Source organism: Pteropus alecto, unplaced genomic scaffold, assembly GCF_000325575.1.
Source record: "Pteropus alecto unplaced genomic scaffold, ASM32557v1 scaffold109, whole genome shotgun sequence".
NCBI classification, from domain to species: Eukaryota; Metazoa; Chordata; class Mammalia; order Chiroptera; family Pteropodidae; genus Pteropus; species Pteropus alecto.
In genome coordinates this window covers 8,233,466-8,252,926 of record NW_006494608.1, presented here as the reverse complement: position 1 = coordinate 8,252,926, position 19,461 = coordinate 8,233,466, and the positions used below count along the sequence as shown (strand labels likewise).

General features: G+C 43.8%; 1 protein-coding gene across 5 annotated transcripts in view; it reads right to left on the bottom strand.

Moving 5' to 3' along the window:
* Nucleotides 1–19,461, bottom strand: part of ATXN7L1 (ataxin 7 like 1) — a 212,645-nt gene that overhangs the window by 103,529 nt on the left and 89,655 nt on the right. Inside the window, exon 4 of one of the 5 annotated variants that reach the window (XM_006925376.3) lies at nucleotides 10,985–12,186. The exons of the other annotated variants lie outside the window; for them this stretch is intronic. Coding sequence (XP_006925438.1) covers nucleotides 12,104–12,186 — 83 coding nt within the window. The 3' untranslated portion in view covers nucleotides 10,985–12,103. Of the gene's footprint in view, nucleotides 1–10,984; nucleotides 12,187–19,461 lie in introns of those variants that run through there. 5 annotated transcript variants of the gene reach the window in all.

The following is a 19,461-nucleotide window of genomic DNA, read 5'->3' as shown; positions in this document are numbered from 1 at the left end:
CTTCGTGACTAGCTTACGAAAGGGAGCACTCTCTGGCCCTCCCCCACACTGACTTTTCTTTATCTGACATCATATGCTTATTGTTCACTGTCTCTATCCCCCACTAAGTTCCTGGAGGCCAGGAATCTATTTGGTTCCTTCTCTATTCCAGCCACTACTTGGCACATAATAAGAGCTCAATATATATTTGTTAAAGTAATGAATGAACACATTGTTAAGTTGAAAAAGCAAGGAGCAGAACAGTGTATATAATACACAAATTTATTTAAAAAAAGCCTACACATCTATGCTTGCCTATCTTTGGGAGGATTTAATAGCTATGGCCTCTGGGAGGGTGAATGGGTGGCTGGGGGCAAGGGTAGCATAGAAACGTTTGTGTAGGTTCTCTGGGTGCCTTTTGAATTTTTCAGTAGGTAAGGTATTACTGAATTGATGAATTTAAAAGACATATACATACATATATCAAATTATTATGTCATACACCTAAAACGAATACAATGGTATGCCAATTACATCTCAAAAAAAAAAAAAAAGTCCACCTGTAATTAAATCCACATTTCCTTCCCCCAAACATCGTAAGGTACATCTCCATTGATATGTGAAAACATGTGTGTTATGAATATAAAATCATGATATACAAATTCCGTATGTATGGTACATAATTTAAGAAATAATTTTTAAAAAAGAACTTTAAAAGCATTCAGCACTAAAAGACATTACATCTAGAGCCTATACTCAGAGTTCTCAACATCTCACATATGCAAAAGTCCCCTATTGACTTAAATAAAAAGTTACTGAAAGGAAGACTAAGAAAGAAGAAACAAAAGCAATTATCTTTAAGGTTTATGTCTGGGTAAAAAAATATATTTATGTAAAACATATATGTTTATATAATATATTATATAATTATATATTTATGTTATATATAATTATATTATATTACATTATACTATACATATTACATAACCCCCCCATTAATGTTGCTGGCCATCTATAATCGTGATAATAAAATAATTATGAGAAGACAGTCATGGCAGATTTAGCATGCGTTTGTGAGCGGGGAAGAGGCAGTGGTGGAATGATGAACTTGGAACACCTGGGAGAGTGGCCCAGCTCTATCTCTACCAGAGGGACTCTGGGCAAATCACCTACATGGCTTTAGTGGGTCTTGGGTTCTTTTACTGTAAGAAGGGGGTACAGAGGTTGAATCTGTTATCTTGGAGGTCTCTAACATTCTGTGGTTCTATTTTGACTAGGTGTTACCTATTGGCTCACACACGTGGACAGATGCTATATCTCTGAGATCTGTGTAGACATAACACCGATGTTGCAGGAATCCTCCTGCCAGACACTGACACAATTGGATGTCCTCTTGGCTACCTGTGTCTCAGTATGACTGAACCAGAAGGCTGAGGTTCACCTTCCTGTTTCCAGCGCCTTCCTCCTCATGCCTGAGGCTTGGGGCTTTTGCACTCTGTGACTCTGCCAACTTCTATTAGCCAAGTGAAGCGCTCTGGGGAGCTGCTGCACATGAGCTGAGCAAATGGTGTTGGAGCTAGGTATGCGCAGGGCTGCCTCTGTGAACCTAGAGCTGGGCCCACCCGCGAGATCAAGGAGAATGTCAGGTGGTTTCATGAGTCAGCAGGCAAACTCATTAAAGTGAACTTCCCTTTCCCGAAAAATGCTGTAAGAAAAAACTGTGAAGAAGTGCTCTCATCCTGTTTTGGGAAAGGCCCTGTGTCAGGGAGGGGGTATGGGGAACGGGAGAGGCAATTCGTGGACCTCAATTCTCAAATCATCTGCATTAGGGGAAGAAAGGAAACACAGATGCACAGGAACTGGCCTCTCACTTTGGAATGCCCCATGTTCTGTTTTCCTTATTAGATCTGTCTTAACTGTTTTAGACTGAGACTAATGTTAAGATCGGTTTGCATTCCCTCTGTACATGCCAGAGAATTGGTGAAGAGATGTGTGGGAGTGTGCTAGGTTCCAGAGGGAATTCCTTGTGGAAATTTCACAAAGAATCCTCTGTGGATAGTCCTCGAAATGGAGTTGAGGGTGCAATTATAGTATGGGAGAGTAAGAAAGGGTAAAATGAAAATACTGCAAGTCAAACAAGAATGAGAAAGAAAACATGTCTTTCAAAAGAAGTTCGATAATGTGTATGGTTTGATTTTCTTAACGGATGTTTTTTGGTCTAATTCTGCCCTTATTTTGAAAGCTCAAGAGTTCTAGTCTTTGGGGGAGAGGGAGTCGGGGAGAAGGTACACGAAGTTGTCACACTTAGAAAAGGCCCGCTAAAAGAGGTTGTGAAAATTTCGCCCCGATATTAAAGAAGACAGAGACGGTATTTAGGCTGGTGGATTTAAATCAAGGGGAGCTTCTAAATCACAGGTAGGGCCTGTTCTTCATTTCAAAAATCCAAGAGAGATTGTAATTCAACCCAATTCTCTGTTGTCACCGCTGAAAAATACCCTCCCCACACTCCTCAGGTCCAACTTCCCTGTTGGGAACAACTGTTGGATCCGTTCTTGACATTGCTTGCTTAAAAAATGAATCAGCCTGTGAAGTTTCTCCCTGCACTATGATTATAAAATCTCAATGTACCTGTAACAGCTCTGCCCCATAGGAACCTACTAGGGCTTCAAATGGGACAATTGAGATTTTAACTGCTTTTCTCTCTCTCTCTCTCTCTTAATTTTATTTAAATGCACCCCAGAACAGGATGTACAGACCACAGGTACTTTAGAAAGAAGTTGAGGTTGAAAAGCCTGCTGACACCAAAGGAAGGTCAAGTCCCCGTTTCCAGGCCAGGGTCTGTTCTGTTGTTCACTAGTCTGCATTTCGAACAGTATTTTTTGTGAGCAGTTAAATATGATGGATAATGTAATTCTATATTTCTACATATACTTTAGAAAATACTACTTTTATCAATCAGTATTCTCAAAATCTGTAAGCTCTTCCTCAAAATAAAGCCCCAATTCTTTGAAAGTCACTTTGCTCTTTCTCAGTTTGCCATTCAAAGCTTTCCATGATCTGGCTCCAGTGTGATCTTCCAAACTGGCCCCTCTCGCCCCACTGGCAACCCACTCCTATCACTTCAAGCTGGCTGGCTGCCTCATGGTTTCAAATTCTTCTTCAATGCTGAAATAATTGCATAGGTTTGTGTCATTAGGATTATGGATACATCTGAACTACTCCCTAGCTGCTGAAAAAATTTCTGTTCCTATTCTCTGAATTTTGCCAGGAGGAGCACAAGGAAGCATCTAGTCCAGTGGTTTTCAGCTTTGGCCAGTCATTGGAATATGGAATTAATGGGGAAGGGGAGGGTAGGAGGTGGGGTTATGCATTTTTTTAAATTGACGTATAACATGCATACAGGAAAAGGCACAAATCACAAGTGTGCCACCTGATGACACTGGGTACACGAAATACCCTCATGTCACCAGCACCCAAATCAAGACACAGAACATTACCAACACTCCAGAAAGGCTGGGGTAGAGTAGGCTTTTAAAAAACTGCTTACTTTCCCAATCCTCTGAAATACTGATTCCTACATCCAAGGTGAAGTCCATGAATTTGCATTCTTAAGATCCTCCCCAAGGGTTTCCCACTATACCACCACACTTGGAGACCAGCAATCTACCAAAGGTTTTCAAATTGCCCACATATGTCAATTTGGGGGGATGGGGTTGGAGACAGGGAGCTGCCAGACCTGCCTTCTCCTTCAATCAGAGCCACCTGTATCTCTTTCTTACACTGGGCCACCATCATGGATAAAAATAATCTCTTATTCCACAATTCTGAAAACCACCTGTATCAGTCAGGGTTCAACTGAAGAAGTAGAACTACAAGGATGGTTATGGATACACACACACACACACACACACACACATATATACACACACACATACATATATATACATGTATCTGTAAATATTTGAGTCTATAACAGGTATTTGATCTTTGCAACAGTAATTGCTGGTTAAACGGCCTCAATAAAGCTGCTGTTTTCGGTCTGATGCTGGAGCGTGAGGTCCATTAAGCAGACAGTTGGGAAGGAAAGAAGAATGGAAAGTGGAGAAGACCAACAACAATGTGGAACCTGCAAGCCTTAACTGGAACCTCATGAGGATGGACTGAAACTCGTGTCAGTCCTTGTTGCTTTTGACCTTGATCGTTTGGCTGTCCTCCAGAAGCCAGGGGCCCTCATCATGGAGCTAAGCAGACACACTTGGCCCCAGAGTCAGAGAACCTGAAGGGGGATTTAGCTGAAGATGGAGTAACTGCAGCCTTGGCCGCTGCCTCAGGCCAGTGTGGTGAGCCAGTAGGTAGGTGACAAATGGCTGCTGCTTCCTTTCCTTCTCCATCCAGATTACCCAAGAATCTCTCTGTAGCCTCATCCCATAGGACAGGGCATTTTGGGAAATGTAGTTCAGCCTCGCCAGGCTGACATGTGACAAAGCCAGCATCACCCATTTGATCACTGGTCTTAAACTTGTCTACACATTGCAAACATGTGTGGAGTTTAAAAAAAACTGATGCCAGGCCTAGCATTAGGATATGTGAAAGCTTCTTAGGTCACCCTAATGTGCAACTGAGACTGAGAAACACTGGCTGTAAAGTACTATCCCCAGCCCAGGGCCCAAGAAGATAAATTCTATTCTCTTTTTGCCCAAGAGGGTCGTAAAAAGATCTGGTTATTTTCTCAAAGGCCCTAAAACATTTTTCTTGTTATCCTGACTTCCTGCATCTGTTGGTCCTCTCTCTGAGAACCTAGCCACAACCCTCCTGCAGTCCTCAGCACACTGGCTGTGCCTTGAATGAAGCCACTGCTGGTTATCCCACTGGTGCTAAGTGGATTAGGACACAGTGGGCAGACTGAGATCATCCCAATGCCATCAAGCTCATAGTGAACTGAAGACTCGGAAGTTTTCACTATTAAGCTTCTAAATAAAGCATCTCTTCCTCCCAGGCACAGACTAATTAAATAATTATAACACACACAAAGCGGTCAGTGAACACTTAACTACCGAAATACAAGCAAGAGTTGGCAGGAGCCAGTGCTGTGAACTCACAGGTGGCTGAGCTGCCACTGCTGGGTTTTTCTCAAGGATGCTGAAAGAGGGGGCCGAGAGGGGTCACTGTAGGGGAGGAAGTGGGAAAAGAGTTGGAGGCTGGGAAAAGCTCAGGTTCAAGTTCTAACGCTGTCACTAACTGGCCCTGGGGCTTGGGCAAGTCACATACGTTTCTAAGTCTCAGTATCAGCTCCACCTCCTACCCAGGGTCACTGAAAGCATCAGAAGAAAGAGAAATGATCTGGAGGGAAGAAAGTCTAAAAGCTCGGATCTTTCTGTGTGCAAGGAAGCAGTATTAATTCTGTTACAGACAACACTGGTGTAAGGGAATGATTATATAGACTGTGGATTATTTAGGCGCTCTGCTTTCTCTTGCCTATTTGTGATGTGGTTATTCCTAATGAGGCCTGCTAAAGTGTGAGACTGGCACATTTGATGAAAGTCAGTCTTTGGGATTCCCTTTGGATTTCTATTACATATGCTCTCCCTCTCCTCCCCACTACAACAGTTGGTTGAAGACTGCTGAGCGACCCACCCTATTCTCTCTAAGTTTACATAGACAGCATCTTTCCAAGAAACAACAGCAGCAAAAGAAGCTTTCACTGCATTTCTGGGAAGGATCAGGCAGTGCTGCAGTGTGCTGGCCATTTCAGATAGTCATCTGTGCCCGAGTCAGAGTTTAAGCATCTCGGGAGCAATGATGGCTCTTGCTATCCATTTATTTGGCTCTCTGACAGTACTGAAGACAATGTAGCAAAGGATGTTCTACGTTCTAGTTATAGCTCTGCTCCTCCAAAGTCATTCTAGTCTTCTCACCCTCGGTTTCCTCCTCCATAAAGTGGGAATTACCCACGTCATGGGATTACTGTGTAGTACAAATTAGACAATGTGTGGGAAAATACTTCCATGCTGTACAAATGGGGAAAAAAAATGTGATAAGAGTTGTTACTTCTCAAGAACTAGGTACTGGCCGATTTTCTTGTTGAGGACAGGAAGGCACAGAGCAGAAGTGGTCCGTCCTGGGCTGCAGATCAGAGGTGGAGGTGAGGGGAAAGGTAAGGGCTCCAGGGGGCCTGCAGAATGACAGAAGGTGCTTTCTCACCGCCCATCCCGGGAGGTCTCTGTGCGCTTTCTCCTGCTGGAAGCTGTTTGTTTGGCTCGGTCTCTTGTCTACTCATCCACTTTTTCGTTCAGTGTTTACTGAGCACTTATCCTGTGCCAAGCATGTGCCAGGGCTGAGAATTGAATGGTGAACAAAACAGATGAAGTCCCTGACCTCGTGGAGCTGAATCTACCCTGTTTAATCTCAAACAGGTTTGGATTCAGCTCATGAACTGAGAGAGTTGGACAACTAGCTTCATGCAGCCTCAGGGACCGATGTTAAAGGTGTGTTTTATTGGGATTCTAGACTGAAGCTGAAAAATATCAACACATGGAGGCTGGGTCTGATAATAAGAAAAAGAAGAAAAGGTAAACCCCCGCCACCCTCTTTTGGGCTGTCCTTGCTGTGTCCCCTTTTCCTGAATCCTGCTCTTGATTTTACCTTCTAGTGAAGCTAACTCTGACCTCACTTATTCATCCTGAGGTGGTAAATGCATTGAATAGGGGTGAAAGCCTTGAGGTAAAGGAATGCCATTTCAGCTGGAGGGAGAGGGATGTCAGAGGTCACCCCAAAATTACACTACGAGGGTGCATTTGCTGGGAGAAAGTCGGGGGCAAATGTCAGGTATCCATTGTGGTTTTTAAAGATTACCAAAGATCAGGGAGGAGAGGAGTGAGGGCCAGGAGCAATGTGGCTATTGTCAGGGTCCTGGCTTTTATTCAGGAAGATAGGTTTGCAGGTGCTTATTTCATTACTGAAAGCAACTAACTAGATAATTAACTCTACAAATTAAAGTAGGGAAAAAAGAAGACCAGGGACTTTACTAGCCGGAACTCAGAAAAGCTCCATCAACAGACCCTCCTTTTTCTCAATTCCGACCAAGCTGCTGGACAACCCCACTGGTGAGTTTCTGGATGGATCTACAATTTCTTTCTTAGTGAGAAAGTAAGAAGACATAGTTTATTATAAGATGCCCCCCCAAAAGCCAAATTCCTGAAAAGACTGTAGGTAAGGCAAACCCCAAGTGGACTCATTAAAAAAAAAAGTTTTTATAGTAAAATAAAGCACTGACATACAAAACTACACAAAACAAATGTACGCAGATGCCCTGGTGACTCCTGGGCAGGTGAAGAAGGGCACCTGTTTGGCCACCCCAGAAGCCCTTCCACGGGTCTGTCCCTACTGCAACCCCATCTTCCTCCAAAACTACCCACACTCCTGACTTACTTCCTTCTGTTTATTTATGGCTTTATCACACAGTGTGTATCCTTAGACACCATGGTTAGTCCTGCCCATTTTCAGATGTCTCTTAAGCGACCAGTTCCTCCTCTACCTATTTATTTTCCTTACGATGTATCTGTTGAAGACAGGCTGTCTAACCTGCAGTTTTCTACTGTCTGGATGTTGCTCTTGGTGCATGCCAACACATTCGAATGAACTCATTCTTAATGCAAATAATCACCCACTTAAAAAAAACCAAAATTGTATGCAAGCCATGTTCTTCAGGAGGCACAACCCACCATAATCACATTCTCATGAGTGTGTGGGCAAAGGGAGCTCTCACAATAGAGGTAATGAGGCAGGGAGGAAAACATGATCGGGGTTGCGGGGGGGTGGGGGGGGCGTGGAGCTCTCTGTGGAACTAGTGATTTATGAAAAATTTTTTTGCAATTGGAAGTGACTGGGGAATGCTTCTCTTTAATGTCTTCCAATATAGTTTGCTCTAGTAGGAAGTACATTTGGAATGAGGTTTGGCATCACGTTATGCTCTTGAGTCCAGGGTTGTATACCATTAGGTTTTATCAAAGATGATTGCATAATAGGAGCCTGGATGTAGTAAAAACCTAAGGAATCTAAGCCACTAACCAGATTCACCAAATGTAATAAATATAAATGAGAGATGAAAAGAAGATTAGATCTGGCCATTTACTTATGGTTTGGAGCAAGAAAAGTAAGCTTAAATTTTTTTTTTCCTTTCTCTAATCTCAGCAGGCAGTCCCATGAACATAATTATTAGCACTTTCAAAAGGCTTTATCATATATTGACTTAATAAAGAGTGCATCCATTTAATGGTGACCTCAGATACCCCCAATAAATCCAGGACCCTAAATTATATGCTCCAGGGCTATGGCACCCACACGATGAACAAAAGAAATGAGCAGTGTCATTCTAGGAGATGGGAGGTTTTTCGATACTTAAAATGAAAGGTTTGGGGTCTATTTCGATTTGCACAAGGGAAAGAAAGCTCTAAAACAGATGAAGACAATAAGATTCAAAGTCAAGGCACTCTTCAAACGCACTAGGTTACTGACACTACCTTCAAAACTTTATTACAGCCTTAGTCGTTCAGCCACGAAAGTGGCCTAACAGACATCAGAGGGGAATGAAAGAAATTAGGCAGAGGCCCAAACTGATCACATTCTGGCTCCCGATTCTTACATCTTTCCTTGGTTCTCCTAGAGGTTGTATTTGTGAAAGAAAGCAGGATTGTGTATTGGGTGGGAAGGAGCAGGGAGGGAAAGATAATCAGGAGAGGACTTAATGCAAATCTGCCAGGCAGACTGATTTCTTTCCTGGGCACAGGAGTTTTTAAAATCTGCTGGCAGGATTGGGTTTCTGCTCTCACAGTGTAGATGGTAAGTGATTTCCAACTCTGGTTTTTACAATGCTCTAGGGTATTTCCAATGATTACGATGTCTGTGTTTAAAATTCTCAAAATCAAATTAATTTAAATTCGCTTTCACTGAAAAGGCAAATATGATTCAAAAGCTTATTTTCTTACTTGTTGTCTAGTCTATCTTTCTGAAAGATTTCATACTTTTTGGAATTCCTTTCTGCCTGACTCTGTGACGGTTATTCTGATGTTTTAGTTCTAACCACTTGTCTTCCTGCCTGCTAGTGCTTCTCTCCAGGTCCCATCTCTGGGTCACCAGGAATTCCTCGGAGTTCTTCCCTAAACCCTCTTCTCATCTCTGCCCCCACCCAGTTCCCACTCCAAACCCCTCTACAGACTCCTCTCTTCTCAAGATTTTCAACTCTAGCCTTTAAGAACTACCTAGTGTATGAAATACCCACTGTATGAAATTTCTGAGGGGCAGGCTGGGCTAGGGCCCAGCAGTGACGTTGGAAGGCTGATCGGAACAAAGGATGGGCCTTCAATCTAACATGGCTTTCAGGCTTCCATTAGCTCACTTCTCATGCTGGGCTGGGCTTGGTTTAAGCACGTTATGCGCATCATAACATTTAATCTTCACACCACCTTTCTGAGAAAGCATGATTATACCTATTTTCTACACATGAGAAGATTTCATTTCAGAGAGGGCAGCAGATAGGCGAGGCAGAGCTGAGCTGCGAACCTAGCTCCAGGACCAGGTCTTAACCATCAAGCTCTTCTGTTTGAGCAGATTTGTCCTTGTGTTTTTGGACAAACCACATCAGTTCTGCTGTGCCTGCCATGTAACCCCAGGCAGGTATGGGTACCCAGACCTCCCCACTGACCATCAGCTTCGCCATGAGGGTCTACTGGTGAAGGCAGGCAGTTGTGTGAGGTCTTTAGATCTCCCTACACTTCCCAGGCTGGAAGGTGGTGGGACTTCCAGGGACTATGTGGTTTGCAGAAGGACAAGGGCCTCGACATACCGTTGACAAACTGCGTAGATCGGTTCATAGAAAACCACTCTACTGATGTGATTAAACATCAAAGAAATCCTGGATCAGGGAGATGTGGGAAGAGGGCAGAGACATGCATGATTCTGTTTTCAGACCAGTAACATGCTCTTTTCTTTATACCCTCTCCGTGAATCATTTTAATGTCTTCTGAAACACCACCTCCTTTCCCCACAGATCCATGGTTCATACCACCAACTACTACATGGAAATAAAATATGTTCATAACTTTTTTCTACTGATCACCTCATTTTGTCATCCCAGTTTGGAGAACTCGGGGTGAAGATGAATGTTGAAATAGCCATGGAGTTTCATTTATTCATCATGTCTTTCTTACTCATCAGGAGTCAGCCCTGAGATGACCAGTATGGAGCTTAGTTAGGTTCAGCCTGGGCCACTTACTCCCAAGGCCCATACACAAACAGACTGGCTGGATCAGAGCTCAGCAGGGAGGTGAAAGAGACAGAAAAAAGCTCACAGAAATGTGCATTTGCCCTCAGACAGATCTTGTACCAGAGGTCCCTGCCTATTCCTATCAGAACACAGGGAGTTAAAAACAAAACAACCCTAGAAACTGAAACCTAATTCTCCATGGCAATTTATTAAATAACTAAGGATTTCTAGGCCTTATTAAAATAAATGTTTAGTGTATTCTCTTATCCTCTGACGTTCACTTCTTCACTTGTCAGCACCTGCTGGCAGCAGCTGGAGCAATCTCACCAATTTTGCAATTTTGCTGTATGTGCAAATCAATTTGATTTTCTCCCAAAAAGATAAAAATCAGTAAAGTGATTAAGTTACGATTAAGGCATGTCATTGAAAACATAGACAACATGAAAAGGCTGAGGACTTGCCCCAAGGTCACCACTGACTTCCTTCTACCCAAGTTAAATGATTTTTTCACCTTATTCTCCTTGCCTGCTCCACTGTGATATTGTGGGTGATCAACAAACCATCTCTACCTTCTTGAAATCCTCTCCTCTTTTGGCTTCCCTCATGCTATTCTTATGCTAGGTTCCCATCCTGGCTTTCGTGTTGGTTTCCTAACTGTGAATATGTTCATCCATCTATCCATCCATCCATCCATCCATCCATCCATCTAATAGATGTTTAATGACTCAATATGCCAGGCACTGGAAAAATGACAGAGTAGATTTATGTCTAGTACTACAATTAAAACTGCTTTTATATATACAATTTCATTAATTTCTTGTTACAACCATGTGAAGTGGCTGTTGGTACTCTCCCTTTATAACATGAGGAAACCTACTGAGAGGATTTGTGATTTATTTATAATAGCACAGCCAGCAGGTGGCAGTCTGGACATGAATTCAGGTTTATATCCCAGTTAAGAATTCATACATACTGGTCAAGTGAAATTTCTCAACTAGTCTCATTGCTCCCAATTAAAGGTCATGATCCAGTCAATACTTTTTTTTTTTTTTTTTTTTGAGGCTGTGTTAGGCTCTGGGGGATTCAAAGAGTGGGTTGCTACCCTCATAGAACTTGTGGCCTAGTGAGGGAGACAGACTGATATTAACCTTATGTTCACACGATAAACATCTGTTTTCAAGGTATGAGGGAAGGTTGACCTAGTTATGAAAATCAGGGAAGTCTTCCAGGAGGAAGTGACTATTAGATGCATACTGCAGGATGAGTCAGAGTTAGCTTTGGGAAGAGGGGATGAAAGAAAATCATATACAGAGATGGAAAAGCATGTGCAAGGGTCCAGTGGCAGGAAGACCCAATGTGCTGAAATTCCGAAAGGCCAGCTTGACTGGCATATAGAGAGTGAAAGAGAGCCCGGCACAGGATGTGGTTCAGATCATGCAAGACTTGTAGCCATGATAATGATTTTTACTTTTAGCTTAAGAGCAATGGAAAGCTACAAGTCGAGAGTTTGGTATGATCAACTTTGATTTTGATTCTGACTTCCGTGTACAGAATGTATTGCAGAGGGGCAAGAGTGGGAAATGGCTGGAAGGCTTTTGTAGTTGTCCAGGCGAGAAGTGATGATAGCTTGGACCAGGGTAGTGGTGGTGGAAATGGAGAGAATTCCACAGGTGCCCCCTGTTCGGCTCAAGCCCATTTTTCTCCCTAAACCCTGTCACCAGAGTGTGCTCACGAATTTGCAGTGGAAGCCTGTCCACACTTCGGGGCTCTGCTGGAGTCTCCTCTTCCAGGAAGCCTTCTCCAGACAGTGTGAGTCCTCCGAGACTTTTCAGGAGTGGTGTCTGTCTTCTGCACTGTCCACTCTCACACCTGGTTCTTCTCTATGGCCTGGCTGTTCTCCGGTCCATCCCTGGAGGTGCCTCCATTTCTCTTGTCTTGCTTTCTCCCTTTGGAAAGTAAATGCTTTGTTGGCACTTGCTGAATGGTATCAACAGGGCTCCCTTGGAAATTACACTTGTAAATGATTACTCCTGCCAGTTGCCTTTACCCCCCTAAATTAAACACTGGCTGCTTAAATCTGACTTTATGATCTTGTTCTATTAAAATGTATGTCCCAATTTTTCTATTACTTCCTCTAAACTCTTTTCCACACTTCTCCTAGAAGAAAGCAGTTTCAGTGGGAATGGAGTGGGGGTGGGGTAGGGGCAGGGGTGTAATTAAACAGGGGCTATCTGACCAGAATTCCTATACCTTTTAATGGGGTATTTGATTAATCCTTTCCACAGGCACCATTATTCATGCCTTGATGGAATCTCATTTTATAGCCCTTAATACATGGACCCAATTTATCCACATCACATTGTATTCTAATACTTGTCATCCAAGTTATTAGCTATCTCCTTCTCAGCGTAAAATCATCAGCAAGTTTGATTAGCTTATTCCCCAGGGATGATAGGGGAGATAAGAACAGACACAGTACCATATGACCACCAATGGCTCTGCATCCTCAAAAGAAGACTGCTAAGTGGAATCCATTTACAGTGCCAGTGTGGGCAAAATAAATGCCTGCTCTGAGGCAGGGTCTCTGTGTTGGACGCAGGAGCCAAAGCCACAAAGGGCTGACTGCTGTTGTGCCCAGTGGTGCCGAGCCATCATCCTGAGTGGGATCACTTTGAAAAAATAGTGGGGCTCCTTCCTCTCCTGCTTCCTAACATCCCTCTGGCTCCCATATCCTTCCTGAGAGGTAGAGCACAGAGTTCCTTTTTATTCAGAACACCACTTCTGCCTTAAATCCCCATTTTCTCCCTACCGGGGCCCTGGCAGGCCTGATGATCTAGAAAAAGATCCATAGTGCTATGGATGGCTCTTTGTCCAGCATACAGTTGGCCCTAAGCAGCCAGTTCCTTCTTTTATGGAACCAAACCTACGGCTTGGGACTCCCTGGTGGCTTCAGTCTTTTCTGAACAAGGTCGCCTCCCGCCTAGAGAGAAGGGGCCTGCATGACCCCTATGGAACCATGGGCTCAAAGCCCACAGAGAGTTTTCAATGCCTTCTTCTCTATCTACCACCTCTCCTCAGCCCAATCAGGCAAAACTCCAACAGCCCCTTCTGGAGTCCTTTTAAAAGCCCCCATCATCTTTTCACCAAAGGCTCTATATCCATTATTTTTGTGCTTTTCTGAGCCTGGAAGGAGAGCATGAAAGGGGCTCGCTCTGTGGTGATACTGCTCCTTCAGGAGGTGGAGACTTATTCCCTTCCCCTTGAGTGTGGGCTGGACTTAGTGACTCGTTTCTAATGAAGAGAATAATGTGGAAGTGACAGTGTGTGACTTATGAGACTTGGTCATAAAAGGCATTTTGACTTCCTCCCTCCCTCTCTGGTTGTTGGCTCTGATGGAAGTTAACTGCTATGTTGTGAGCAGCCCTGTGGAGAGGTCTAAGGTACCGAGAGTGAGAAACTAGGGCCTCTTGCCAACAGCCAGGTGAGTGCCCATCTTGGAAGTGGGTCCTCCAGCTCCAGCCAAGCCTCCAGATGAGACAGCAGCTCTGGATGACAGCTTGACTGCAACCTCATGAAAGCCTGAGCCAGAACCACCCAGCTAAATTGCTCCCAGGTCTCTGACCCATGGAAATTGGGCAAGACAATAAATATGTTTTAAGTTGCTAAATGTTGGAGTCATTTGTTATGTAGCAATAGGCTACTAATATACTGTCACTACCTTGGAGGAAGGCCTTGGTCTCCTCCTTCTCTTCAATTCCCTTCTCGGATTTCACTTGCTCTCCTCTCTCTGTTCAGGGAGTCTGGTGCCCCTCTGGTTCCCTCTGCCCGACTGGTCTCTGGCTTCTGCTGCGTGTCCTCACAGTTTCAAGGACTCTTTCCTGAGAAGAGGGGGATGGATGGGAGGAGCTCTTTGCCTGCCATCTGAAGAGACATCTGGGAATAAGAAAATGACTTTTTGCAGAGAGCAGCCTTCCTCAGGCCATGAAACTCCTTCTTGTTTCTGAACATGGGGGCGCCTAATGACTTCAGTCAGGCCAACAGCCAGCAGGAAAAGACTGCAAATTACGCGTTCCTGTTTGTATCATATATGTTCACTCCAGTACCCCTTCTGCTCATATGCAGTTTCTGCAGAAGGTCAGGCCTCGTTTCGACTCTGCAGTGAAGCATCTGACACTAAGTGGGGATTCTAAAACTGGATGGAAATGTAATTTGGCTTAAATGTTGCAAGGTGCACCACTCCACTCCACCCCTACTGACCATGTCCTGCCAGCACAGCCACAGTCGTGAGGGGAGTGGCGATCCGATTCTCTCTTCTCTCAGTTATACAGAGGACAAATGTAGTTTTTGATTAAAAAAATCCAGGTTGCTCTTCTATTTGATCAAAGCCTAGTAACTTTTACAAAATCTGTCTCCATTATATGGGGCAAGGTCAGATAGTTACAGCTGTCAATCGTTTGGAAGGCTTAGAAAAGGTGACAAAGCAGTGGACCTAAGCAGTGGAGTGGACCCCAAAGCAGTGATTCTCAAGTAGAGCCCCTGGGTCAACAGCATCAACATCATCTGGAGGGTTGGTGGAAATGCAGATTCTTGGGCCCCACCCCTGACTTACTGAATCAGAGCCCAGCAATCTGTGTTTTAATAAGGCCTTCGAGCAATTCTGATGCATGGGTAGAGGTCGAATATCACTGACTTAAAGGATTAAACATCTAAATTATTCATTCCTTCATTCATTCATCCATTCATAAGACATTGATTAAGTACCTACTATTTGCAAGACACTCTGGGGCAGAGGAATGAAGAGGAATTATAAAGAATGCCTTCCTCAAGGAGTCCACAGCCTCCCTTCCCTTGCTTTATGACAAAGCTTGAAAAGAGAGCAGGAGTCCGAAGATGTTAATCCAAGGAATGGAAATCTTTACACGTAACTCTTTTTAATGGACAGGAGGCATACTGAAATTGTTTTTTTCCAGGAATGATCATACTCTCAAACAGTAACTCTTCTACAGTAAGTAAATGTGTGGGTTTAATATATCATGTACAACTGGCTCAGCCTTTTAAGCTTAAAGAAAAAAAAGATTATGTAATTTCACCATGAATAAAATGCAGAATTACCTTAAAGATTCACTTAGGTTTGTGCCTGTCTTTTAATGAACAAACAATTCTGTTGTTTTATCATCTTCGACTAAGTAAGAGTGTCTTTTCTCTTTTTCTGTGAGGCTAAATAAATCCTAACAGCTAGGATGTATCGTGTGCTTCCTATGGCTGGGCTTGGGGATAGCTCTACATTCATTAACTCGTTTGATCCTCTCCTGACCTTATAAAGTAGTCGTAGCAATAGGTAGATGAAGAACATAGGATGGAAGAGGCAAGAAAGGAACCTAGACCATCTCTTAATCTCATGTGAATTATGCTCCTGTGCTGTACTCTCAGCCCCACTGGGTCATTTTGCTGCTCATTAAAACTACTGATTAATTGGGAAAACATAAAAAGAAACACCACACCTCCTCTAAAAGATTTCTAGTTGAAACTACTGGCTAAATCTCAATTGGGAGATTTATTTTTATATGTTAAAGTTCATGCTAGATTTCTCCTTCAGTACCACAGATAATTAGGAGTTGGCTATAAACTCCTTATAGTCACCAGCATTAGCGGCCTGTGTAAGAATCTGCTTCATGCTCAACAGATCCAGCTTTGAGAAGATGCCCCGCGTGTACTCCTTTCTCCGGGTGCCTTAATGATGCTCAAAGACTCACTGTAACACCGTCTGGGCAGATGATTTTTCAGGGGTTGGAGATGAACTTGGGTTGATCCAGGCAAGCTTGGGCCCTTGTGACTATGGATGCCCAGTTAATCTGGCAGCTGTGGGGGTGAAGGGTGTGACCGATAGCCACAGAAGAAATCAAAGCTGTCTGGTCCAATCAGCAATACACTTGGCGCCTTGCCTTGGTGTAGGTAGGAGGCCTGCCCTGGCTAGCTGAGTTCATCTGCCACACAGGCCTATCCTTCATTTGCAGGGCATCATGGGTCACCCATGTTCTGGCCAACAAGAAGCATCAGGAGGCTTCATCAACTTATTGCACCCTTGGGAGTAACTCTGTGACTAAAGTCACATGGGCTGTGCAGAAACAGTGTGGGTATCTTTCAAGCCACATACAGAACATAGAACTTGAGGTGAACTGAAATGTATCTGCCTTTCCCATTGGCTCTCTGTAATCAAGGCTTTTTAGAACATCAAGTCCAATCTCTATTTCTAATTCAGGGGTGCTTGTTGAATTCTGCTGAGACATTGATTTGGTTAGTGGAACTACAGACATGAGATGTTGAACTTGCAAGTGTATGATTCATTTTAAGATTCTGAAATGAGAAACACACCTATCAATGGCAAACTGGAGGCTGGGAGATTCTTTGAAAGCATTTCACACATATAAATGGGATATGAAATGAAAAAAAATCTGCTTATGGTTATAATCCCCGAAGCCAAGGACCACCCTACTCAGTGTTCCCCATTCTCACGGAGTGATGGCTCTGTGGGAAACTGCTGGGATTAGATGGTCTGGCGTTTGGACACCCATATGCCACCTCATTTATCTACCTGTGACAGGGATAGTGCTGGAAGAGAATCAAAAGATGACAAATTGCTTCTGGTTTTAAAGGAGCTGTTCAGGACGGGTGTATGCCCAGGGGGATCCAGCTTTCATGCCAGGAGCCATCACTTTATCCTGTTTTAAGGCCACATTTTGGCAAACACCAACCAGCACATGATTGCACACTCCTTTCTCCAGTGAATTTAGAGACATTTGCTCTGAAAGCCTGAAATCCAGTCATTCTGAAGATGTGTGCAGCAGAGAGCAGACCTGCCCACACACTGCAGTGAGGAAAATGGCAGGCATCACACAGGAGTTCCAAATCAGAGGGCTTTCTCCCATGCTGAGGCAGACAGATAACAAGGGAGTGGTTTTACAGGATTCCAGAGTAGATTCAGTATCGGTAAATGACTCTGGGAAAGGTGATTCCTATGAGATAAGGAGACAAAAATTCCTAAGATACTGGCCACTGGAATCTGCTTCTGTGGATAAAGAACCCCTCAAGCTTCCAAATTCCCTGGGGGCAGGGAGGAGGCACATGGAAAGTTTCAAGGAGGTCCACCTGAGCAGATCTACACAACTCTTCCTGCCAGCCAGGGGTCCAGCCAAGGCTGGGCATCATACCAGCTGTGGCCCTTCTTCTTTCTTTCCGCCGATGCTCCCTCTCTGAGAATGACCGTGTAATTCATGGTCAACACACTCAAGCCTGTGGAGGTAAACTTCCCTCAACCGATCCAGTTTGTGTTTCTACTCTCTGTGTGCTGGAATTCTCAAGGCCGGAGAAGTTGCCTCGCCCTGCTTATGTGCATAGATGCCAGGTGATCTGCTAAGCGTTGCACTCATATCTACTCTTTATCCTCCTGACAATCTCAGAGACGGGTACTAATATTTCATTTTGTACATGAGGAAACTGAGGCACAGAGATTGAAGGATTGGCTGAAGGTCACTTAGCTGGTGAGTAGCAGAGCCAGTCACGTCCAGATAGCTTGGCATCATAGTCTGGCTGGTTCCTAACCCCTCTGCTGCCTCTCTAACATAACCCTTCTTCAAACACAGCAGCTGAACCCCACAAGGGCACTGGTTTGCCTGGGCCTTTCTCCTTCCCCAGGCCCAACCCTCTGGAATTCAGTTGGTACGTGGAGCTGGAGCACAGAACCTGCAATGTGAAAAGACAAGAGGCTCACCTCCAATCCCCCTATTTGTTTTAAATTCAGGTCAGATGTCCAAACGTTAATTCTGTGCTTGTTTGTTTTGAATATTTCACCGTGTTGCCCCAGACTACTTCACAGATGAGTATCTCTGTTCTCCTTCCTTAGCACCCCGCCCCCCATCTCCCATCTCAGGCAATGATGCTACTGCTAGTGACTGATGCTCCCTGCCTAACTTCATTATAAATTTCAGCTAAAAACTTCTATTTTCCACATGGCAGCGAGGCATATTGATAGCACAAGTCACATACTAAGGCATTTTCTAGTTTATAATTTCTAATACCTTTGGAGCATAACCATTATGCTCATTCCACAGATGGGTAAGGGGAGACGGGAGGTCACAGCAAGGTTGCAAAGACATCCTAAGCCACTTACAAACAATTCCCTCTCGATTGCTTCCTCTCATCTTCCTATTTCACAAACTCACCTAAGGCCTGGGAGTGGGCAATGTTATCAAGATCGAGTTGTACTGTATGTGTGTCTATACTCCAGCTCTCAGAATACTAACAAGCAACTCTAAGCTCTGGTGGCAGAAGTATCGATGCTTAGCTTTCTGCCAAAACTCATTCTCATTAGTAGGGTTACATGCATGAAACACATACGTTGAGATTTTGGTCTACACAATTCTCTCATCGCCCATTGTAACTAATCAGAATGCTGAGTGGTTTATTGTAATGCCGAACACAACTAACTGCCTTCAGTGTCTGCTGAAATAACCGTAACTTCTGTTCTGATGAAATCTTCTGGTTAGGAAATGAAAGGGTAGATCATAACCTATGAGCAGACTGAATAATATTCCTTCTGAGTCAACACTGTAAGACTGTTTTTCAAGTAGATATTACAGAAAGCTCAGATCCTATGTGAAAGAGATATGAGAAGGCCAAAGGATGTGTTCATTGCATATAAGACTGGAATTAGAAACTGCAAATGTTGGAAGTTTCATAAAGGCAAATTTGCCTCTGAGAGTAGACACACGATTTTGCTGGCACTGTGAATTTTTTTCCACTGGGGTTTCTGTTCATGGAAAATGCACTGAGGTGAGAGTCAGAGTCTGGAGTACTAGTCACTCTGCCTTTATCAGTTGTGTGACCTTAGGAATGTCACTGAACTTCTTTGAGCTTTTAAATCAGGGAAGCCAGCACCCACCCGTCTACTTTACTGAGCTGTTATGAAAATCAAAATGAACAAGCTATGTGAGAGTGCTTCATAAACGGTAAGATGCTGGAGATATTTCTAAAGATACACGATCACCCTCAAAAGGCGGTAGTGAGAACAGAAGCCTCTCATCTCTGTTTTCAAAGGAATCATCTTCTAGAGATATGGCTGAGAAGTAGCATCTGGGCGTGTGACCATGGAAGGCGGTCCCAGTCACAGCATTCAAAAGCAGGCAAAAGTGCACCGTTTCATTTGTTCACCATCTCTGCTCACA